The sequence below is a fragment of the Pholis gunnellus genome (assembly GCF_910591455.1).
Source record: "Pholis gunnellus genome assembly, chromosome: 1".
In the NCBI taxonomy this organism is placed as follows: domain Eukaryota; kingdom Metazoa; phylum Chordata; class Actinopteri; order Perciformes; family Pholidae; genus Pholis; species Pholis gunnellus.
Genome location: NC_136528.1, coordinates 9,143,454 through 9,168,306, shown reverse-complemented (window position 1 = coordinate 9,168,306; position 24,853 = coordinate 9,143,454). Strand labels below are relative to the sequence as shown.

Here is a 24,853-nt window from a genome sequence, read left to right as displayed (position 1 = left end):
TTACTTTGCAGATAAAGATTGTGTGTTTGAAAAACACAACAATATCATCAAATATGGTTAGTTATAGATTAAAATGCACAACAATATATGAAGTAATTAAAATCAGCTCCACTCAAACTATTTTTACTTGAGTATGAGATCTGAGTACTTCCTTCACCACTGGATATGTGATGTATAAGTATTTTCATGTAGTCCACCCGGTGGGAAAAAAAACTAATCTTTTTAAAGAGTTATGCCTTCCCTGTAAAATGAATCATACCATAAAACACTTCAAATGAACCTGGTGCACTTGGATACATTGATACTTTGTTTGTCAAGTCATGTCTTTTATGTGTTTGTATTAAAGCTCTACATTAATGTTTTACATTTTATATACACAGTATATCGTTGTGTACAAGAGCTATATTATATCGATCTATATACCTATTTAATGTATATTTCAACCCTACCACTAACACAAATAACTGCTGTTTAGCAGAGCTATACTCTGAGGGGTATGTGTTTACATATTCACATAATTTAGGTAGAAGTAGCCATGAAACAATGTAAAAATAAGCCATTGCAAGAAAAAGCCCTGCATTCAAAGTCAATATCAACAAAAACAAATATATTATTAAGCAAAAATGTATTATTAAAAGTAAATATCTTATTATTATGCAGCAGAAAACCCCCTGTCAGTTTTTATATAATTATTTATTATATTGGAATTGAATGGTTACAGATGTATGTGCATAATCCAGTTTAACAATGCCTCATATTTTATTTCTAGATTCTGAATCTGTAAATTAGTTATTTACTCCCTAAATATGTCATGAATGCACTGGAGTAAAAAAAGCAGCATTAAATAGAGATACCCCAAATAAAGTGCAAGTACCTAATTGAGTGAATGTATTTAATTAGATAGATAGATAGATAGATAGATAGAGAGAGAGAGAGAGAGAGAGAGAGAGAGAGAGAGAGAGAGAGAGAGAGAGAGAGAGAGAGAGATACTTTATTAATCCTGCAAGGGGACATTTGTTCGCTACAGCAGCATTATGATACAGGTAAGCAATCAAAGTAACAGAGTAAAAAATAAAAAATATTGAGTATAAAAATGCACACAATATACAATAAAAAATAACAGAGTAAAAAAATATTAAATATAAAAAATGAAAACATAAAAATGCACAATATATACAATAAAAAAATAACAGTATATGTTCATATTAAATTAACATATACTGTTATTTTTAGTGTAGCGGTGTTATAGTCTTGTGCATGATTTGTCCAGAGGTGATTTATTTTAACTTAAACTCATTCTAATATCACATTCACTTTATAACCCATCAAACGTTGCCATGCTCACAACATCCAGAGGACTGCAACTGGTGAAACATGTTCAGTTGTTGGTGGATCTGAGGCGATCCAACAGCACCATCTATAGACGGGAAGCGGGCCTGTCGCTTCTCACCACCCGGACACACACCACCACTCCATCGCTGCAAAACACAGCACAGGCCGGGCTACTGACTGTCCCCGAAAAAGAGCAACGAAGACCACCAAGATGTCAGACATGGAGGACGATTTCATGTGCGACGATGAAGAAGATTACGACCTGGTATCTGTAACTGCAATTTCATTACTTTGTGCATATATACTCTAACCGTTTTATCCGTTTAGCGCTAACAGTGAAGGGTCGACACTACGGGCTAGCTAATGTTAGCTGTTTAGTTAGCATGTTGGCTAATATCAAGCTGACAGCGGATGACTTACGTTTAGCCTCCTAGCTGGCTAATGATAGTTGGTTTTAGCCACTAGCCTTAAGCAGTTGGCTAATACTAATACACATTAGCCATCCTGGATAGCTAACTTTGGCTATGTGCGTTCAGCTGCCCTTTGGGTTTAAATTACCGACATGAAAAGCAAACCACCCCGCTAGATAGCACGCCATGGCGTTGGCTAACTTTGGCTAACGTTAGCTCACGGCTCATACTTGTAGAATTAACCGGTATATTCAGGGGCAATCTAGTTCCCCCACGTTTATGTTAGCTAGCTAAGCATTTCGGTTTATTTTGTTAGCAAACGTAACTTGTATGTTAGAGCTGGATTTTATGATTTGAACTTTGACATGATTATGTGATTACATTTAGGAATACTCAGAGGATAGTAACTCAGAACCCAATGTGGACCTGGAGAACCAGTACTACAACTCTAAAGCCCTGAAGGAGGATGATCCCAAAGGAGCACTCAGCAGTTTCCAGAAGGTGGAGTTGTACTCCAATAAAAGCAATCTCTTCTTGTTTCAGTTATTTAAAAAGCACAATATTTACTGACGTCTCTTGGTGTTATCGTGTGCTCAGGTGTTGGAACTAGAAGGTGAAAAAGGAGAATGGGGATTCAAAGCATTGAAACAGATGATCAAAATCAACTTCAAGCTGGTAGGCTGTGCAAGATGTGCCATAATTAGTTTACACCTTTCCTACCAGACATGAATTCTTGAGAAGTTTTTTTTTATGTCTCAACCCTGTAGACAAACTTCCCAGAGATGATGAACAGGTACAAACAGCTCCTTACATACATCAGAAGTGCTGTCACCAGAAACTACTCAGAGAAGTCCATCAACTCCATTCTGGACTATATCTCTACCTCCAAACAGGTAGGGATGGACGATAGGAGACAGAAACATACAAGTGGCAGTATCGGATTTTTGAATCTGTCTTTCTGAAATGCATTTCTTGTATTGCTAGATGGACTTACTACAGGAGTTCTACGAAACCACGCTGGATGCTTTGAAGGATGCAAAAAATGACAGACTGTGGTTTAAAACTAACACAAAGGTATTCAAAGGTTCTTCACTGATTCAAAGCAGTCTTAAACCATCATTTCCGAGTAAAACGTTTTTTGTTCCTCTCCTCCAGTTGGGGAAGCTTTACTTGGAGAGAGAAGAGTATGGGAAACTGCAGAAGATCCTGAGGCAACTTCACCAGTCATGCCAGGTAGTAAGATAAATTCTTTATTCCTTTTCTCTCTGTATTTGCAATAATATGTTTTGAAGTTTATATTGCTACAAAAGGTTTAACCTTCCAGATGTCTTAGAATACATTGTGCACTTGTTGATTGCTTGGTCATTCAAACCTGTATAGTAAAGTATCAGTATCACCATTTATGATGCCAAAGTCTTTTTATCAGGTGTAAGTGTGTGTGTGTGTGTGTGTGTGTAGATTTGATCACACTATTGATCTAATAAGTGGTTCTATATTTATACCAACTACAGACGGATGATGGAGAGGATGACCTGAAGAAAGGCACACAGCTGTTGGAGATTTATGCTCTGGAGATCCAGATGTACACGGCACAAAAAAACAACAAGAAATTGAAAGCCTTGTATGAGCAGTCGCTTCACATTAAATCCGCCATTCCTCACCCGCTCATAATGGGAGTTATCAGAGGTATTATTGCTGCACATATCTCCTTTGTTCATAACGCAGTTGTCCGGCTTTGTGCTAAGCGTGACTGTCACTATGAGTACTGACATCACCGTCTGTTGAATGACCTGTGCTTGTTTGCTCCTGACCAGAGTGTGGTGGGAAGATGCACTTGAGAGAGGGGGAGTTTGAGAAAGCTCACACGGACTTCTTTGAGGCCTTTAAAAACTATGACGAGTCCGGCAGCCCAAGAAGGACGACATGCCTGAAGTACTTGGTCCTAGCCAACATGCTGATGAAGTCCGGAATAAACCCTTTTGACTCACAAGAGGTATGAAAGTCATTTTACTGTTGGAAATGTTTACTTTTAATAACTCTGCATACTCTGTATGTAAGAACATGAAACATGAGAGACACAGACTTGTGGTTGCCACATACATTTGTGCAGGTTGCAGTTGAATTTTGAGATAAAGCACAGCCGGAAAGTCTAATCAGAATCACTTGTTGATCGTATTTATTTAAGTTTGAGTGCCAGACGTAACTTTTCATGTTTTTGTTCCACAGGCCAAACCATACAAAAATGACCCAGAAATCCTAGCAATGACAAACTTAGTCAGGTAAGCATACATTAATGTATTTTTTTGTCTTGCTATATAGCATTGGCAATTATTTCTACCTGTCGTAACATTTTACTCACCAAATTAATTCGGAGCTTTATACCAACTTGATGGCCACAGCTTCACAAAGCAGCACAAATGGACAAGCAACAACAATAGTGAGACTACTTTGGTGTTTTTTAAACCCGACTGTGTAAACTATTTCTAACTGACAATAAAATATAAGCACCTCAACTGGTCATAGATGTGCTATGACCAGTCCCTAACAAGTCACACATTTAGTGTGATAATTAATTCTCCAGAATCTCAGTTTTTATTCAAATGCACCCTGGGTTTGTGCCAGCATGCCTTCGGCACACTTTACATGAACCAGACTGTGCTTTGCGTGCTGCATCTTTATCTAGCACAACAAACTTGGTGAGGAAAATGTTATTGTTGGTAAAATATAAAAAGAGACCCAGAGTGCTAGAAATGACAGTCTTTTGAATGTATTGGTATCTCCTGTATGGCCTTTGGTCAGTATTTCAGCAGTCCCAGTTGCATACTAATGCAGTTTGATACGTGACGTTTGTTCATTTTTTAATGGATCCCATTTCCTAATTCATTTTTGTACAAAATCATACATTAACAACAATAATGGCTGTAATATCATTCGTAGCAGTTAAACAGAGCCCCATCAACATTAGTGTGCATTTCACAGTATTCGTATAAAGTATGGTTTATGACTTATGTCTTCCCGAGACCTTCAGTTCTCTTCTGCTTCATTGTCTGCTCTCCTTTGTCCTCATGCTAACATAAATGACTGGCACTGTCCCGGATTTGCTCAGTTTCCATGAATATATTCTACATTTTTATTGCATAAACAAGAAACTAAGAAAGGATTCCCCAAACTATAATAAGAATAGTGTTTACAAAAAAATCTAATATTTTGAAATGTGTTTGACGGCTATCAGGATGAGTCTCTTGTAGGTCACGGAAACACATTGTATGTGGTGTAACAACACTGATTTATTTTGTTTTACAGCGCCTACCAGAACAATGACATCACTGAATTTGAGAAAATCTTGAAAACGAATCACAGTAACATAATGGACGACCCCTTCATTAGAGAGCACATAGAAGGTGAGTTGGCGAACGTGACTGCAGTCCACATGCGTGATATAAATGTGTTGGAGGATCCATTGAGAAAAGATTATCATTGATTTTTTTTTTGTGTTTCAGAGCTCCTGCGGAACATTAGAACTCAAGTACTTATCAAACTCATCAAACCGTACACGAGAATACACATCCCTTTCATTTCTAAGGTAAGTCCATGTGATCAGAACACATCCTGTCCGCCGCTGACTCTCTATGTCGTCGTTTCTCTATGTTGTCGTTCCTCTATGTTGTCGTTCCTCTATGTTGTCGTTCCTCTTTGATCGCATTTTTACGGAATATTATTAGACACACATTGGCACTGATGGCCATGTGACTTTGTGTGGATCGTTTCCATTTTTTGCTTTGTATTGAAAGCCTATCAATGATGCGAGAAGTACCATTAGAAGAAAGCACATAGATAAGCTTGTTTTACACATGGAAGTGTCTTAGAATTACTGTACCAAAAGAACGGGCGCCAACAAGGCAGGAAGTAATTCACTCACGTCAACACTAATGCTTGTACATGAATGGTATCTGCTTTTTCAACACATTCTATTTATTTGTTTATATACTCAGTAGTTCACATACTTGGACATGGTAGACTTTCTCGACAGGTCTTTTGCAACACATCTAGCACAACATTTACAATCTGCAGTGTGTTGGATTCTGTGCGTCCTTCCATGTTAAATCATACTAGTTGACATAGTTCTTTACAGATGTGAGGATGAGTCTTTTCTTTTTGTTCTTGTGTTTCAGGAGCTGAACATCGATGTGTGTGATGTGGAGAGTTTGCTGGTGCAGTGCATCTTGGATAAGTAAGTTTCTCTCCCATGTGCCTGCTGAGAAGTCAGAGAAATAAATAGCTCCCTTCCTGTAAATGAATGTAGTTCCTCATTCATCGCATTCTTTGGCTTGTAAGAGAGTCAGGCGGAATGAGTTGGCACTTTCAATTACATCTTGTCTTCGATTGATTGTCATACTGTCATAGTGATCTGCAGTTTACAGCCACACATCCCAGCTGTTCTCTTTCTCTGACGTAAATAACTTTCACGAGGAAGGGAAAACATCAGATTATTCTGATGTACTGCTGAGGGAAATGTCTATACTAATTTCTTTTACATTGTTTTTTATTGTTGCCATGATCCTCTGACATGTTTTTTATTTTTTATTATTGCCACTCATTTTGAAAAAACAATAACATATATTGTTGTTCTAATACAGACATCAATGTTTAAAAAACAGTTGACCAGTCAAGATTATTTGTGATTTTCAGTACTAGGCATTCTAAATAAATTATGACAAATATCTTCTCGTTTTCATTCACTTTCTGTTCTGCATTATCCCATAATTTAGCAAGTCAGATATACAGTTGTAACAAGAAGACTAGCAACAGTTGAAACGGCAATTCAAGGCTCAAATATCATAGCTTGACTAAATGATGTGGAGAATTAAGTTGTATTTTTATAGCAATATATGTGGCTTAAATGCTTACTTTACTTCTTTCTGTCTTTCAGCACAATCCATGGCCGAATTGACCAAGTCAACCAGCTACTAGAATTGGACTACCAGAAGAGAGGAGGGGCTCGCTACACAGCTTTAGACAAATGGACAAATCAGCTGAACTCTCTCAACCAAGCCATTGTTAGCAAGCTCACATGATGGCATGTCAAATCAAGAGACAAGGAAAATGGCATGTATGAATACATCCATAAAGTATGCTACTGTGCTTCTTCAAGTAAATCCTCTGAGACGAGATACACAGCACAGGTTTTGCGAATGCCACCAACTTAAAGAAGACTCCAGGAACCCCCAAGAACGTGTTCAAAGTGTGTTGTTTTGTCGTGATGAGAGGAAATCACTGACACTTACTTTTCATTTTTTTATGTTCCTGATTGGCAGATTCTTCCATGTGCATCACACAAATGCTTCAATTGTTTAAAAAAAGAAAAAAAAAAAGAAAAGAAAAGTCCAAAATGTGTATGAAGACTTGTACACAATATTTTAATGTATACTGTTGCCTGTTGGTAATAAACAGATTTCTCTCAGCACTGAAAGGATTCTGTTGGGTTTGACTAGCTACAGTTTTAACTCTGTGACTGGTGAGGAGGAATACAAATAAAAATGTTTTTAACTGTCACAAATGAGATATGAATAAATCTTTTCTTTTACTTCATTTGAATCGCTCTTTGGAAACACTTCCTTGTACTCGTGACATAACTGCGTTTCCTAGCCAGTTAAAAGCTTTTTGAGCGACGACGGCTTCCGTCCCAGGTGACTCCCATTTCCACACTGGCACACAGCGACCCCAGCTTTCTAGCTAGTCTGGAGAGCGCAGCCAGCTGACGCAGCAACAGTCGGTACTGAGCCGTGGGGGTGCAGCTGTCGCTTAGCAGAAACTGGGTGTGAGTCTCTGTAAGCCTTCAGTGATTATTATTTTGTATTCACTATGAAGAAAATAAAAATGCTCACATCCTGACGTCCGCATTTTGGTCAATGACCGTCTGTCGTGGTGTCGGTGACTGACATGGACGCTAGTGACAATAAGGTAACGTGTCAGTTTAATTTAAAATTATCTGGGGTGTTTTTTTGTGTTTTGTTTGGGTTGGATGGCTAAAGCTTTAGCCTGTGGTAGAAGGGGACACGGTTTAGTTAATGCTGCCGAGGCCCAACATCGCACTCTGGTCAACGTTATAAAATAACCCACAATAATTATAAAATGCAGCGATGCTCAGTTGTGGCTTAAATTAGCTATTTGTGTCATTAGACATACAAATCGCCCAATAGCTCTAAGTTCGGTGTTGTGTCATGCAAACTGTTATCCCATTTGGCTAGCAAGCTAACGTGAACACAGCTAACGGTATCTGCAGCTCATTAAAAAGAAAGACTCCGGATATAGCGTTCATTCACGTCTGGTCTTCTGTGTTAGTGTCATGTGTCTTTGGTCGTTTTACAAAACGATTCAGATGTATTTCCATGACAGTAATTCTATGCGATAAGCTCAGAAAGACGGGTCTTGTGTTAAGAGTTAGCTTAGCTCCCTAGTTAGCCTCAAAAGCGAAATATCTCTTCTGTCATTTGACGACGCGTGACAGATAACGTTACAGCCAGCAGTATTTTGGGAAAAAGGTAGCGTTATTGTTTGGGTCACAATTTGCAGAGGTAACGTTGGATGATATAAAGGTTTCAGTCGCGTCACCAGGAATGTGTACAGAGCGTTGCTGTTGTTGTTAGGAGAGGCGGACAGGTTTCGTCAGCGGAGGAATATCTGGTTCTTCTGCATGTATGGCATTCTTAGAGTTTGGGTTTTGTGTCCCGAGGCGTAATGCCAAATGCTTCAGATTAACCGGTTAGCATTGAATGATGGTGTGTTTTCTGGCTGACATCACGGGGGGGGGGGGGGGCTCCTCATGTCGAGTGTGCGAGATTTTCGTGCATCTGATCGAGTGTTGTGGTATTCGTCAGTTCTGTGAAACCCCTTTAAAAGTCTCTATGCGTTTTGCTCTCCTGTCTACACAGACCATACAGAAACAGACGCTGCCTGTTGGTGTTTTGAACTGTAAGAATAAGTGCTCACACGAACAAACAAGAGGCTTGTGAGATCAGTAGTCTAATTACTCCGAGATCTGTCACCCCCCAACCCCATGCACATCTGGGTCTGACCTCATTGCCCTTTTCCACAATCACAGCCATTCTCCCTCGACCTCTCCCTGACACTCGGATACGACAAAGACACACATGGTTGATTCAAGAGATGGATCCACTGGCCAACCCTGTTTTCTTTCACAACTTTTATTTTTTGATAGTTGGATTTTTCCACTTGTGTTCAGAATTCAGTGCACACGAGGCCTCCATGCTATGGCTTGCCCTATAATTAGCTTATCCTGTAGCACTGTCCCGACTTTATCCTTTCCAACTTAATCCTATAACACAGCTCCCCATCAGCTATACTGTACTGTGGTACATGTTCAGACCGACTACTCGAGTCTTTGCAGCGATGTCAGTCTGCCCACGGTGGCTGCTACTACCTGGGCATTTGTAAAAAATATTGAATTGCAACTGTAGTTTGGTCTTCTTCAGTGAACCGGTAGACCTGGCTCCATTCACCATAGATCGGATGGGTTCTATAGATAAACTGAGGAAAAGTGAGGGAACCACCCACGGGACAGTAGCAGTGGGAGACAATAGCTGTCTGTGTGACATCCACTGGCCACACTGATGACTCTATTCATGCACCCCGACCACTGTTTCAGAGAAGTGAGGGGGAGCCTTTGTACTCTAAACCTTGTCACCTCTCCTCATCCTCTGCAAAACGGGAGATTATTTTAATGGGACCTCTTGCACGGAGCTGCCACCTCGGGTTAGACCAATGCCACCACGATGTCAAAGGAGGAGCACGATGAGGTGTGAAAGATGTTCCATGACCGCAATGGAAAAAAGACGGAGAGAAAATAATACAACCGCCCTTCTTGTGCCGTCCTTTAATTCGAAGAAATGTTGTTTAGTGTAAAATGTATTACTTCAAATTTACAGTTTTATGGCTTTATAGCAACTCTTTGACATGTTGAGCAAATCACTGTAAACTGAGAAATGGAAACGTTTGACTAATATTTACATGATTCATGTCTTCTAATAAAAAAGTACACATATAACTTTTTAATAAGGATCACTCACTACGTTGTAAAACAATGCACAATTGTTTTTACATGTTCTATGTTTTCTGGTTTGATTTTTCGCTCGTGATTTATTCAGGAGATATGTAGCTGGTGTCATCACCAACCATATCATATCCATATGAGCTTGGAAGTACTGAAGTGTTTCAGTCCCAAGCCTGCCTTTCTGTGGCCTGCTATACCGCTTCCTACACCACAACAATCTGACTGTTGGTTGTGTGTCTGGGTCATAAATCTGGAGACCCATGAAAACAGACTGACTAGAAGAAGACGTCATCGAGTTTGTGCACAATGACTTGGAGAGGACATTATTGGGCCTTTGTCTGCCAGAAATATGTAGATTCTTTTTTTTTTTTTAACCAAATTGCTCTCTGGATTGATTTATATTGCCTTTTGATTATATGTTGTAAGTTGTACACAGGAAATGGCATTCTGTCAAACTCTGCCAAAGCTCTAAATATAACACAAAAGTTACGTTAAGTCCTTAAATTGTTAAAATGATCTACAGTTTGTGTCTCGTAACTTCGATGAGTCTGGTGTTTGTACCTGGATGCCATTGAGGGACTGTAACAACATGATATTTAAGGCCTCAAACACCAGCTTTTAGTGTGCATCTAATATTATCATACATATCTATCTATATATATATATATATATATATATATATATATATATATATATATATATATATATATAATTATCTATATATAATGTTTCCTAAAACAATCTATAAACTTGTTTTTGGCTTTGAGGTACAGAGACTCGCCTCATTGTCGACCATTTTGACAAGAAGCTTTTATATTCTTCACCTCGGTTGATCTAGCTGCAGATGTGTGAGTCGCACGAGAAATTGACTGTCAAAAATAGCTGGAGTCCTCTTTCGACTTGTTGTGTACTGTGCTTAGATCATCTGGCAGTAGTGTGCTATGTCACCTTTGGTTTTATGAGTGTTGAGGCCTTGTTTATTGATTGTGGTCGATACGCAAGACTAAACCAACTAGAACAGTGTGACGAAATCATTGCTCAGCTGTGATAAACACTAAACAAAGGAGAGGTTGATCAATAGAGCGTCTACAGCTCTTTGTCTGTCAAGACATTCAGTACTCAAGTTAATAACTTAATAACACCTCTGCATAGATCTTCTCACACAATTTTTGGAAAGTTGACGCTGGTATCATTAGTCTTTAGGCCCTTTAGAAAGAGCTTAGCAAACCTACACAAAACAATAAAGTTAATTTAAGGAAGACTGGAGGTGGAGTTATCACCACGCTGATCTGAATTGTTGCTTTGACTTTAGAACTAACCCATTTGATGTTGCTCACAGTCTGACCGTGATGGCTGTTCATTTGTCTTTCGCGCAGGATGTGAAGCTTTCAGCCGAAGTGGAGCCGTTCATCCCACAGAAGAAAGGTCTCGAAGGATCTCTCGTCAGCATGAGTCTTTCTGGAGAGGCAGGGGGAGGGGGAGGTGGCGGAGGTATAGGAGGAGGCGGTGGAGGGGTGGAAACCACTCCCATACCCAGCTACCTCATCACCTGCTACCCTTTTGTCCAGGAGAACCAACCCAACAGGTACGGTCACTCCTTTTCAGTGGGGAAAGATTTTGGAATAGAAAAAGCCCGTTGTTCCAACCCCATTTAACGGAGCGCGAATGGCACCAGTGGTTTAGGTTCATGATCATTTTGGATTTTGCCGATGTTTCCCACTTTGGCAGAAATATTGCCATTCTTTGTGGTGTTGTGGGAAGTCTGGTGTTCCCATTTGGAACCGCCCAAGAACAATCTGCTCTCTTGTGGACCTTTTCTATTTTCCCAACTCATTCAATGCACTATTTACTTTAGTAATAACAAGAAAATGCTGTGTCCATAATCAGATCCTTAGTGCCATTAGATTGTGCAATAGTTTCAGACTGCTTAATTATGAATGGAAACCCTCCCAGAGTTGGAGTTTATTTGGAACCGCAATCAACGTTTCCAGTGGCTCTTTCTTTGTCCCGAGTGATCTGCTGTATCCTTGCACACATCCGTTCCTCTGTTTCCTTCCCCCCCTATTTGAATGCAAGGAAATGCCCTCTATAGTAGACTGGCTGTGAAAATATCATCTGGATCCTTATCAACATTTCTGCATCGCATGTACACACCCCCTAACAACCCCACCGCCATGCACATCACCGCAGCTTCACAGATGTTAACCCGGGGAGCGTCGGCCCTGTCTCGCTAAATGGGCTTTAGCCTTATTTTGTGGAACACACTTTAATGCGTCTCCCGAACACTGTTGCACGTTTTGAGGGGAAACACAAAGTGAGAAATATTTAAAATAAGGGAAACAAAGTCCCAAAAACTTCACACACTGCTGTGACTGTAACTCAGGATGTTGCAATCATGTTTCTTGAAACTGAACATGTGAGTTTCTCAGTATCGAGTATCTGCCAGTACAGAGTTTCATTTAGTTTCTTTTGAATCTCTTTCTTTCTCACACAACAAAGGTGCACAGTGCACATCTAGCCTAAAGTTGACCTACAATAGAATAACACTTGGCTGTAGGAGTCGGCGGTTCAATCAAGCAGGCTAAATCTGGGTGGGGAAACTGAAAAGCAGCACTTGCCCCTCCCTCATTTCCACCACTGAGGGGCCCTTGAGCAAGGCGTCTAAACCCAACTGCTCCAGTAGAGCTGCTCAGTGGTCCGCAGATCAGACTGTTGTTGGACTCGCAGGTGTGAATGGGATCAGGGCATTCCTGCAAAAGAGAGCAGTGAAACTCCCCCTGAATAAATAAACGTGAGAAGAAAGAAAACGCATGAAAACTAAATAGATTAGTATGAAGACAATTTAACCTGCACCACAGCCTTTTTTTAATGTTTCATATATAACGTTTGGGAGTGTCCTGTGGTATTTTGTTTGATACCCATTGGGGGAGGAGTGACATTCAGTTAATAATATGGCAGGACGTTTTGGATTAGATTTGGACAGCTGCCATAAATTATGAAAACATTCACTAAAATAGACAACAAAGTCATTGAACATGTTACCTCTGTGCTCCTTCACAGGCAACATCCTATGTATAATGGAGGGGAGGTGCGCTGGCAGCAGCCTAACCCCAGCCCGGGTGGTTCGTACCTGGCCTACCCCATCTTGTCTTCACCCCAGCCTCCTGTCGCCAATGACTATGCTTACTACCAGATTATGCCTGCTCCATGCCCACCGGTGATGGGCTTCTACCAGCCCTTCCCTGGCCCCTATGCAGGTCCTGTGCAAGCTGGAGTGGTCAACCCTGTCTCAGCCGATGTCGGCGAAAGACCGCTGCCTCTGGGGCCAGCGTATGGGATGGCCAGTCAGAGGGGGAGAGGCATGGTGCGACCTAACGTTCTCCCAAAGGTACAGAGAGGGTCAACAGCCTTATCGTGATACTGTCACATTAACGTTGCATGTTATTTGTGTCGCTAAAAAGTGTCCGTCCTCATCCTTAATCTATTTAGTGAGCATGCACTGCCTCTCTTTCTCCTACAGCAACAGCTGGGTGTGTGCCAAGCTCCAAGGGGTCGTCGGCCTCCAACCAGGAGTGTAGCTGTGCAGAAGGAGGTGTGCACTTTGGGGCCTGATGGTAGGACCAAGATGGTCATGCTGGTGGATGCAGCACAGCAGACTGGTAAGAATACTGCGGCAATAATCCAAGCTATAACTACGTCCTACCATGCAGGGTGTACACAGAGGGTTTTTAAACAATAATACAAAAATCGAACTAAAACTCTGCTAACTAAAGATGAGAAGTTGCAGTTGGTTTTGTTGTAAAGGCTGCATCCCATCCTTGGACAACAAATAAGCAGTAGTTTCACAACAACTAAAGACGACGTTATCAACACATGTTCCTAAAAACATTCCAGACATTGTTAAAGTTGTCTGTCTTGCCTGTGAACAAGAAAGCCGTCAGAGAGAAAGCAGCACACAATGCCAGTAAGTCTGCTGGCCGGTCGTACAGGTTGACGTTGATGATGCCTGTGCTTATCTTCTGAAAGAACTGGAATGCAGAGTTACCAGGTTAACATAATTCAGGTGCGCATCTCATGATGTCAGCAGTGATGTCTCCATTCTTGAGGGAGCCAATGAGCCTGTGTAAATAATTTGGCAATTGTGGTTTTAAATCACATGAATGACGTCCGACAAAGTAAACTCCGTCCACGTTTGTGGTGAGTGAGTCTCCACTGATTCATCTACTGTAATAATTGTCATTTTGTATGTTAATGATGGCAGCAGTTTGATTCCACTTTGTAACACTGTAACCAGTTAACTTCTGGTCTGAGCTTCTCTTACTTTGTCCTCAGATTTCCCGGGTGAGGTGTCAGGGAGGTGCGCTGCAGAGCGGGCTAGTCCCCTGCTGTGGAAGAACAGGCAGACAAAGAGAAGACGGGCGTCCCATCCAGCCGAAAACTACAACGAGCAGGGCGCCAGTGAGGCAGATATAGACAGTGACAGCGGCTACTGTAGCCCCAAGCACAACCAGGCTGCAGGGGCAACGCAACGAACCGCAGAAAACACAGCAGCACCCACAGTAAGTTGGCTGCTTACCACCAGCTCCAGACCCAACAGACTTACAGTGGACTGCAGAATTTGATTTAATGATCATTTAATAATAATTCTTGATTCCTGTTTGCAATGTTTTAAACATTGTAAACATGTGAAGTGTAAAATAAAGAGAGAAAGTCAGGCAGTAGGCATTTGAACATTCTTAAGTTGTTAGGTAGGGCATTGTCTACTCAAAGCTGAGTACCGCTCCAAAGAAAAAGTCATTTAAATATACAAGCCGTTATGTTATCAAACGGCTACATATCAGGTCTAAAAACTGAAGGAACAGAAATGAGAAAATATGCTTTACTGCAATACATAAAGGTGAATTTGTAATTGCAGGTAGGTTATTATTATTAAAAATTGTCACATTTAAGTTCAATGCGTTGGGTAGAGTGATCAATCTTGAATCACTTTATCATAAAAGTGCTGATAAATATTACGGTCAGGGCAGTTGTTTGTAGCAGTGGTAGTTACTGCATACCAGAGAGAACGACTGGGACATGTCACAGCATACAGGACTCAACTCGTGTAACAGCAATGCACGGAGCAAATACCAACAGGGAGAGGTGTAATGTAGTTGCTCTCACTGTTTTTAGCACATTAAACACACACTAGATATCTCAACATGTCTTTTTCTTCTCTACCCTCTCCGTATCTTCTGTGTTGTACAGGGAGTAGAGGCTGGTGTAATGACAGGTAAGCTTGATGCAACATGTTGTGAACATCCTCACATCGTGCTTTCATATTCATAATTCTTATGCAGCCTGTCTATAAGATATGACAAAGGAATTTAGATTTTTCTTTTACCTTCTCTTCACTAGCAGGTACCTGGGTAAATGTAGCTTCTCAGGCTACCCAGAAGTCCTGGGGGGACAGGAACGGCCAGTTTCACAGAGCAGACCAGAGGAGGAATCCTGAACAGAGAAACTTCTCACAGGTACAGTAGATCTCACTGGAGCAGACGCTGAGTAGAAGCTTGCTGTACGTCTGGGGAACAGCTGTAGTGTTTAGTTATGAGAAAAGATCAAATGCTGTTAATGTTGGCGTAAAGGCTCTGTCCTGTGAGTCACACTTAAGCTTAATAGAAGGTGATTAGAAAAGCACCAAATCAACATTTTCTTATTGTAATTTTGGCTTCATAAAAAAGGTGGTGTGCATTATTATCATTCCTAATTGGCTGAAATAAGGGAGGCTGATTCATGCAATTGTTATCTAATAACACCCTGACTTAACAGGGAAATACTGAACGTATGTAGTCTTACAATTATATGAATTATTAGCATAGCATTGTTATTTATGGCATTTAAAGATGGACGTTGTTCACCTGAAGGCTATCAAAAATAATCTCTTATATAATGCCGTCACACAGTCGATAAACAATACAAAACAGGTGTATATACATGAGTCAACTTATAGGGAAACTTCTATGAGCAAGAAAAATATTGCCAACAAAAGTGATGCAGCGCCACTTGTATTAGTTTGAAAGTTATTGAATACCAGTGGTACCCTGTTTGACTTCTGTGTTCTCCGACCGTCTCTGCCTTTCAGGATTTCCACAGTGGCTATCCAGGGCGTGTGCCGCCCAACCAGTCAGAACAAAGGCTGCAGCCAGCAGCGCCCACTGGTACTGTGGTCTCCCCAGAGCCCCTCTACTTTGAGGTGAGAGAGGGTTTCTTGTGACTTTCACTGTGATGAATTATCAGTGCAGCACGGTCACCATCACACTCATTATAGATCTAGTTCAGAGTTTATTTGTTGTGCTCAAATGTGTTCCACATGTTTGTCAGGATGAAGATGAATTCCCAGATCTGGCTACTGGAGGGGCTGCCCAACGCAGCACCAAACCAGAATCTACTTCAGCCCAGACACACGCGCAACCTAAACTTCCCAAAAACCTGGTAAGGTTACAGCTGTCTATGAGGGCTATGATGTGCTCACTGTTTGCAGGACTTACTAATCACTCGGGGTGTGTATCTTTGTAATGCAATTCAAGGCAGATTTGAAACAGCTAATATTAATATTTTTTTCCTTTTTTAAAGAATAAGTGGACTAAATTAACTTGTTTGATTTGTTAATTTTCATTTCAAGTACTACATTTTTGCTTAATTATTGTCAGCTGGCCACATTGCCTTCTTATTCCGGAAGCAAGCCCCCAAACCCGACCTGCGAACCACCAACTTTATGCATCACGCTCGCAAAATTGTCAGAAATAGGACAGAAGGCTGAGCTGGTTGGGTTGGGTTAACTAGGGCATCACTAAAATCTACAGACGACAGACTATCTGTCCAAATGAACACCATTGCTATTGTGAAAACACGATTTGTTTATTTGTTTCCACCATGGAAAAGTTTACGACATCATACCATCAGTTCCGCTTCATATTTTCTCGGTCACATGCGCTTTGAGAGCTACTGCTGTAAATAAACAGCACATAGTTTAGTAGCAGTTTGGCCTTGAGCTAGGATTCGCTTTAGCTTTGGCTGCGTTGTGACTGCTCCTCCTGGCAGCTTTACTCTGTGTACAGTGTTTTAAGTTAGTAGCAAGGTGTGTGGTGCTCTGGGCGTTTCTTTTATAATACCTCTGCGTGTTTTGAAGACTGTAAATGCAATGCAAACATCAGGCAGCATTGTACACAATGGTACTGGCATTTTGTGGACTCTTGACTATGTGATTTGGAAACATTGCAAACCTGCAGGAGAGGCACAGGATGCATTCAACGATTAACACACAGGCTGTAGCAGGAGTCGGCAAAAATGTCATTTTTTAATTGTGTTGTTCATCAGTTAACCATATCAACATAAAGGATAATATTACATCTAATTATGACACCACGTCAAAATGTGTACCACAAACAGATCTGTGATTTTATTCCATCCATATAGAAAACAGGAATCTTTTCCCATAATCAGGACATTGTAATTATATGTGGAGCACTATACAACAAAGTTGAAATCATTAACGCTACAAACCATCCACCAATCTTGTTCATCAGAAATAAGATCTGTGTTTGCGTATCTATTCAGCCGAATATCTGACTCTTGTATCGGTTCATCTTTTCACCCCGACTAATTTCTTATTTGTGTCTCTACACTAATCACAGCTGGATAACCTGCCAGAAAACTCCCCCATCAACATTGTGCAGACACCCATCCCCATTACCACCTCTGTGCCCAAGAGGGCCAAGAGCCAGAGGAAGAAGGCTCTGGCTGCTGCTTTGGCCACTGCACAAGAGTACTCTGAAATCAGCATGGAACAGAAGAAATTACAGGTATGAACACGCACTATGTCAACTGGTCATGTAGGATTGGTTCAGTTTGAATGTTATGGCTTGTTTCATCGGTTCTTGTCCTCACCGCTGCCTGGCTTATGGTCAGGACATTCTGATCTTAAGTTGCATTTGACGGGTTCATTGGTGTGACCGTCTCCTGCCTTTTCTTTCCGCGCCCGGCAGGAAGCATTCACCAAAGCAGCAGGGAAGAAGAGCAAAACCTCCGTCGAGCTGGACCTGGGAGATATGCTGGCAGCTTTGGAGAAACACCAGCAGGCTATGAAGGCCAGACAACTGAACAATACCAAGCCGCTGTCATTTACAGGTATTCATTAACTCAGTCAGACATCAACACAGGGTTTAAGAACAGAAACAAACATACTTTCACAATACATCAGCCCTGCATTAAATGACGATGTTGGGTTCAAGTATCTATCAATGTTCCGCAAATATCCTAATAAGTAATTCAGAAATTCCATAATTTTTGTGCCTTTTTGTAAATGTTCGCATGAAAACCTGTTTAAGGATATATTGCTTGTCAGACTCACAAAACGCATGCCTCTAATGTTGTTTTAACTTACATGTACGCATATTCACATTCTGCTTGTGTATTAACTTTGTTGTCCTTCTCTCCAGTTGGAACAACCACTCCATTCCACGGTTCAGGCTTGGTCAGCCTGCCGTCCATGTTGAAGGGCCATCAGCAGACATACTCGGTCCCACACAATTCCCTAGATTCCACCGCACCCCGTATCAAGAGAGGGAAGGAGAGAGAGATCCCCAAAGTAAAACGGCCCACAGCCCTGAAGAAGGTAAATGATTTAAGTTCATCATTTAGGAGAGGTGGGAGGAAGATAGTAGAAGATTAGTAAAAGGAATGGAGATGTTTTGAACCTGCAAATCTTTGTAATGCCTTTTTTTTACATTTTTGTTCTGTGTTTCGATAGATCATCTTGAAGGAACGTGAAGGGAAGAAAGGGAAGGCTAGCGTGGAACAGGAGTCCTCAGGCCAGGAGGAGCACGGGGAGGAAAGTTTACATTTTACTGATGATCTTGCACGAGAGCCTGCCTCCCAAGAAGGTGAGTGAAAACTATTCAGATGTGTACCCATTTTTTTTTGTCCATCACACATTTTCTAATTGTTATTTGTGGTCTGCTGTTTGTACCACAGACAATGGTCTGAGTATGCCCAGCGATGCGTCCCTTTCCCCGGCCAGTCAGAACTCTCCATATAGCATCACCCCGGTGTCCCAGGGTTCTCCTGCCAGCTCTGGCATCGGGAGTCCCATGGCCTCAAACGCCATCACTAAGATCCACAGCCGTCGTTTCAGAGAGTAAGTAGACACTCTCAACCTGCATGGAGCGAGAAACGGAGTATTGAGCTGACATTTTGTAGGAATCCCGTGCATTGAAATGTCTCAAAAATGCACAAAAAATAGTGAGCAAAGCAAATACTTGTCCCACTCGGAAACCAGAGCCTTGGCTGGGAGAAGCGTACTCTGAAAGTGATCGGGTGTTCTTAAGGGCGGAACTGTACAATAATGAATTGTAGAGTATGGCACAGATGCCGAGCACTTTGTCCCTTCTTAGCAACGATGTATGCCAGTGGTCACAAACACAGCTTTGTCCCTCTATGTCCTCTGCTGTGGGCCTATTGTCCCAGCCCACCCATCTCGAACAGATTTAGCATTTAAAGCCTCCAAAAGGCCTCTGTAGCCAAGCTCCTCCCCTCAGCTGTGCCCGCCAGGACGCTTGTTCCTCAGGCCACACTACGTCGATCTTCCGATTCGATATTTCACCAAACCATAAAGCTCCTGGGAGTATGCATCCTGTTTTATGGCTCTGGTCAGATAGCAATGAAGTGCGATAGTGTAAACATAACCAACAAAGCTGTATACACTTTGTGTCATTCTAATAAGAGCCACAACGATGAAAGCCACATAGGGCTTCAACATTTATTTTCATCACAGACTGCTTTTGGTTATTTTTTTAAATCCATGAAATGTAAGAGAATAATAGAAGATGTCATCACAATTTTCTAAATCGCAAGTTGACACCATCTAATTGCTGGTTTTGTTGGACCAACACTCCAAAACCATATCTATTAAGTTAACCGTTGCATTAGATAAAGAGAAGCAGCAGATCATCACAATTTTGAGGCTGTGACCAACTTTGCTCAAAAGATTATTAATTGAATTAACTTATCGATTAATAAAGTAATCATTTAACTTAAAATTAACATTTTGCAGCATTATATGTGCTAGTTACCATTAATGGTGATCATCATTGTTAGCTTGGTAGCCACCCAAAAGATGAAAACACTCTTTTGAACATCTATAACCTCTTATTTGTTTTCTCTCTGCCCCCTCGTGTCTTTCTGCAGGTACTGTAACCAGGTGCTAAGTAAGGAGATCGACGAGAGCGTGACTATGCTGTTGCAGGAACTGGTTCGCTTCCAGGAGCGGGTCTACCAGAAAGATCCTACCAAGGCCAAGTCCAAACGCCGCCTGGTCATGGGTCTCCGAGAGGTCACCAAGCACATGAAGCTGAATAAGATTAAGTGTGTCATCATATCTCCCAACTGTGAGAAGATCCAAGCCAAAGGTAAAGAATGTTGTAAAACCACCCAGGGTTAGTCCATATTTTAGTGTTTCATGGTATACCCATATGCCAAATTCCAAAACGGCAGGTTTTTGTACTTTGTGCTCAAGTCACTAGCTGGGATTTTCTGTTGTTTTAGTTCATTTATTTTCTGAAATTTGATACATTTGAGTCCCTTATTGTTGACTATGTTGCAGGTGGTTTGGATGAAGCTCTATACAATGTAATTGCCATGGCACGGGATCAGGAGATCCCGTTTGTGTTTGCCTTGGGCAGAAAAGCTCTTGGACGCTGCGTCAACAAACTAGTGCCTGTTAGTGTGGTTGGCATTTTCAACTACTCTGGAGCTGAGGTAAGTCACTTTCATAACACGTATACAGTCAGTAAATTTTAGTATAGAACAGTAGAAACACAGGGTCATCTCTTAGCATTTGTTTTTGCCTCTCACTAACTTGGTTAAACCTTCTTCAGAGTCTCTTCAACCGTCTGGTGTCTCTGACAGAAGAGGCTAGGAAGGCCTACAAGGACATGGTGTCAGCTCTGGAGCAGGAGCAGGCCGAGGAGGCTCAAAAGAATGACAAGAAAGTCCCACACCACATGGGGCACTCCCGCAACCACTCTGCTGCCTCTGCCATCTCCTTCTGCTCCATCTTCTCTGAGCCTATTTCAGAGGTCAATGAAAAGGAGTACGGTAAGCTCCCTCATTTTCTCTCCGTTATTTAGGGTTATCTATAATCGGTAAGTAAAAGCACCAGTTATGGAGCATAACAACTCTATTAATTCTTTCAGAGACCAACTGGAGGAGTATAGTGGAGAATTCAGATGCCCTGGAGCCTGTAGAGGCTGAGCCGAGTCGCCCTGCACCTTCCACAGCCACCCAAAGAGACGGTGAGACTCTGGCAGCCACCGCCACTGCAGCCACGCCTGGCTCAGCTGCTCCCCAGCCAGCCAGGCCAGCGCCTCCGACACTGACGCTGACACAGGGTAACGGTGAGAGAGACGAGGTCCGGGTAGACGACCGGCTGGAGCTGGCCTCTCAGCAGAGCACAGAGACGGGCTCGCTGGATGGGAGCTGCAGGGGCCCGCTGAACTCCTCCATCACCTCCACCACGTCCACCCTGGTCCCCGGGATGTTGGAAGAGGCGGAGGAGGAGGAAGAGGAGGAGGAGGACTACACTCCTGAGCCTATTTCTGTGGAGGTGCCGACCCTCAGCAGCCGCATTGAATCCTGGGTGTCAAAGACTCTGGAAAACCTGCAGCTGGGGAAGAGCCAGGAGAGTACAGAAGAGGAAGACGACGACGATGAGGAGGAGGAGGAGGAAGAGAAAGGGCAGAGTGAGGAGGAGGACCTTGATTCAGCGGATATCACAGATACGAGGACCGAGGGCAAAGAGCAAGTGGAGGCTAAGAAGGTCACAGGTTGATGTCTCCTCCTCTTCCTCCTCCCTCCTCTGTTCTCACATACACTCATTCCCTCTGTTGCTCTCACATCCTTCTTCACAGCAACCAGCAGCTTCTCTCCTATTGTCTCCAACCCCTGACACCAGACATAATCTCAGGTATCCAACCAACTGACCAACACTCGCATACATTACAGAGAAACTCACCAACTTACCAACACACAGCATCGCAGACCAAACGGCAACTAACACAGTCTGAGGGACAGTCGTCGACACCAACACTCCTCTTGTAATTTAAAAGGATGCCCTCACTTCTTCGGCCCATAACCTGCTACACTTGAATTCAGAGGGAAGTTTGTGACTTTCCTCCTCCGAGGCTGAACTCGTTTAGAGTCGGGGACGTTTCTGGGAGCAAGTGCTTAAAAATGGTGAACTGCTGTCTGTAGCTCACAAAGAATGAAGGTTGGAACCGTTCAGCTCCCATCTCTTTTCATACAGAGCGCAGAAGGTTTACAGCTCTGCAAGTATTCGTGTGCGTGTGTGTGTGTGTGTGTGTGTGTGTGTTTACAGGCACATAGTTTGCATTTAATTTTTGCTGTGTTCTTTAGCTTTATCTTTGTAAATAATGGTTTTTTTTGAGGGAAGGAGAAACATGCATTTCCTGATTACTTCTTGGTTGATATTTAGCTTTTTTCACAGAGCATTACAGTGTCAGGGGGTTCTGTCTTTCTACCAAAACCACTCCCACCCATCAGTCTTCAGAGTGTTATTTTAATGTTCAAATAATAAGTGTCCCATTCTGTGTTCAGATGATTCAGATGACTTTAACTTCTAAGAAGCAAAATGAGCTTTTGTGTATATAACCATGTCTATGTGGTTCTACTACAGTATATATTGGTTTGTCATATTGATTCTGCCTCGTGTGAAGCTATTTTGGTTGTTTTTCCTCTGACTGGAATTGTCTTGAGTTCCCAGATGTCTGTGCTCCAGAAAAAAAAAAAAGAAATGTTCCTGTTGTTCCCTCTGGTGGTGTTTGTTCTCTGATGAGGAGGGCGGTCTTCTTGGTAATGACAGAACAACATTTTTTTAGAAGCCCTAACATTGAGATCTGAGAAGATTTGCAAAGGTTCGCCACAGAGCATAGTTGTAATGTATGAAATAATCCTGGTACCGGAAAGTCATTGGTTTACCAGTATTCCCTCTATTTCCTTAAAAATGACCCTTAAATCAAGCAGGTGTTTACTGGTATTCATAAAGTTTAAAAATGCCCAAGTAGGCCAAAAGTATGAGATATGGATCAATCCGTTTAGAGCTCTTCTAGATTTTACAGACGGGTTGCCTAAAGTCTGTTCACCACAGCCGAGAAGCTCCCTCATCGGGGCAGAGGCACCCTGGAAGTAGTCACACAGTCGTGCTCAGACCTTTGTAAATACATGTGTACAAAAGAGATTTTGATTTTTCATTGTATTAAAACAAATTCAATCATCCTGTTCTTAAAGCCATTTGATAAGTTTTAACAATTTAACAGTTTGAATCCAATTTGATAATGGTGTTTGATAGCGAATCGTAGTGAGGTGTCAGCCAGTCGACGACGAGGCGGTGTGTTTAAATGCAGTATGCCGGGCTGTATGCAATGTGAAGCCTTGAGATGGGAGATGACGGCGTCTTAAATATCATACTTGGGATTATGAAAGTATTTCTAGTTTGGTAACAAGTACGCTGTGTGTAGGCTTTTGGTTGCTCTGACTTCCATCAAAGTGTTTAAAGTATGTTAATTAACAGCAAGTGTGTTTCTTTGCACTATGTAAATACAGTACTGGTAAAGGTCTTGTAACTAATGTGAACAACAACAAAAAAAAAACAGAACGGTTCAATGAAGTACTTTTTCTTTCAGCGTGTTCCTCGTCTTTATATGGATATTTAAGACCGTCTCCTTCAGACTGTACATCACTAGCAACATTGTTATAGGCTGTTTCTCATAATCCTGTTATTGCTCTTAACCTATATGAACTGATGATTATTAACATCATTAAAATGTTGTTTAAGTAAATTGTTTGACTGATACCTTGTCCTCTTTGTTGTATGATAGTAAATTTAATTTATTTGGGTTTTGGACTCTTGGTTGGATACAAAAAACAGCAATTTTTTAAATAGTTTTGAAATATTCCACAGAAATAAACGATGCTTCAATTAATCGAGGAGCTAGTCCTCAGATAATTGATTATCTAAATAATTGTTAGTTCTAGGCCTAGATTGCAGTTTCACCAAACGACCACCAGGATGGGACAAAACTCTGCCGCACACTGTTTTATGCACCCAGACTTGACTCTTAATATTGTCACATCCATCTTATTTACATATAGTATGCAGTGGACGAGTTATCTGTAGTTCAATTATTTGTTTTGAAGAAAAATCCTAAAGTCAAAGAAGTAGTGCCTTACTCTTATATTCCAAGCTGCAGTATGGAAGTACTTCTACACTGTCTGCACTTTGCTTTTGTTTCCTATTAATCTTTTAATCAGTAATAAGTGCGATATGTAAAACACTTAAGTCGGCGCCTGACATATTGCTCTGATTGGAATCAAACGGAAATGTAAATGTTTCAGTTAAATGCCCTTCCTCTTGTGTGTTCATGCAGGTCATTTGAATATCACATGCACGAGGTACACTATGGAATGTATTATTGGGTAAATCAAGTCACTTTGATTCATTTCTACAAAAGATGTCAACCCCTTATGTTCTTAGATTAGGAGAAAACCTTTTTAGGGCAAAGCTAGTGTATTAATATCCCACTTTAACAGCATCTCTGAGGTGCAGCTGATGTTAGACTCAGCACTCATGTACTGTATTGGCTCTGCCTCAGTGTATGAGTGTGTGTGTATGTACAGCATGAGTCACCCTACTCGCCTGTGATTGGATGGCAGTTTATGGGTGAGGGAGGGGGTGAGAGCCTTAGGGGGCCGTCTGTCAATCTCTCCTCCGCTCCATTCACACATTCATCTGCATGCACCGTCATAGAGAGAGACGAGCGAAGTGAGCGAGAGCCTCTCATTCATAAAAAGAAATAGAAAAGTTCATTCATAAAAGCTGCACAATTTCGATGTGCCTCAAAGAGAAGAGGCAGAGGGGAGGAAAGTTGATGTGGAGGTGAAGCAGAGCTGGAAGCCTGGCGACTGACTGAGAAAGTGTCTGGGT

General features: G+C 41.6%; 2 protein-coding genes across 6 annotated transcripts; both read left to right on the top strand.

The window, feature by feature from the left end:
* The first annotated feature begins 1,476 nt into the window (after positions 1 to 1,476).
* cops2 (COP9 signalosome subunit 2) lies at positions 1,477 to 7,175 on the top strand. Of its 2 annotated transcripts, none has more exons than XM_079165418.1 (13): positions 1,477 to 1,597; positions 2,130 to 2,243; positions 2,340 to 2,417; positions 2,510 to 2,635; positions 2,727 to 2,816; positions 2,898 to 2,975; positions 3,254 to 3,428; positions 3,557 to 3,735; positions 3,969 to 4,021; positions 5,046 to 5,143; positions 5,243 to 5,325; positions 5,915 to 5,973; positions 6,673 to 7,175. In XM_079165418.1, exons 1-13 carry the CDS (start codon positions 1,544 to 1,546, stop codon positions 6,815 to 6,817), a joined length of 1,332 nt encoding a protein of 443 aa, XP_079021544.1. In that variant the 5' UTR covers positions 1,477 to 1,543; the 3' UTR covers positions 6,818 to 7,175. The 2 variants fall into 2 exon arrangements, with proteins under 2 accessions (XP_079021544.1, XP_079021543.1); XM_079165417.1 differs by having other exon boundaries at positions 1,480 to 1,603.
* A 313-nt stretch (positions 7,176 to 7,488) lies between these two features.
* Positions 7,489 to 23,702, top strand: secisbp2l (SECIS binding protein 2-like; the record flags this gene model as incomplete). Of its 4 annotated transcripts, none has more annotated exons than XM_079171271.1 (18): positions 7,489 to 7,703; positions 11,190 to 11,398; positions 12,874 to 13,201; positions 13,334 to 13,472; positions 14,146 to 14,372; positions 15,061 to 15,085; positions 15,214 to 15,326; positions 15,938 to 16,048; positions 16,177 to 16,287; positions 17,490 to 17,657; positions 17,841 to 17,982; positions 18,294 to 18,469; positions 18,605 to 18,737; positions 18,829 to 18,991; positions 20,041 to 20,261; positions 20,456 to 20,610; positions 20,730 to 20,949; positions 21,048 to 23,702. In XM_079171271.1, the coding sequence occupies 18 exons, from the start codon at positions 7,683 to 7,685 to the stop codon at positions 21,680 to 21,682; spliced, it is 3,297 nt and encodes a 1,098-aa protein (XP_079027397.1). In that variant the 3' UTR covers positions 21,683 to 23,702. The 4 variants fall into 4 exon arrangements, with proteins under 4 accessions (XP_079027397.1, XP_079027396.1, XP_079027395.1 ...); XM_079171270.1 differs by having other exon boundaries at positions 15,211 to 15,326; XM_079171269.1 differs by lacking the exon at positions 7,489 to 7,703 and having other exon boundaries at positions 11,163 to 11,398.
* Positions 23,703 to 24,853: the final 1,151 nt, after the last annotated feature.

Excerpts from the sequence above, each read along its gene's own strand:
- cops2 (XM_079165417.1), top strand. The coding sequence starts at position 1,544 with ATGTCAGACATGGAGGACGATTTCATGTGCGACGATGAAGAAGATTAC. Across the intron at positions 3,429-3,556 it reads CATAATGGGAGTTATCAGAG|AGTGTGGTGGGAAGATGCAC; the intron begins GTATTATTGCTG and ends GCTCCTGACCAG. Across the intron at positions 5,144-5,242 it reads CATTAGAGAGCACATAGAAG|AGCTCCTGCGGAACATTAGA; the intron begins GTGAGTTGGCGA and ends TTTGTGTTTCAG.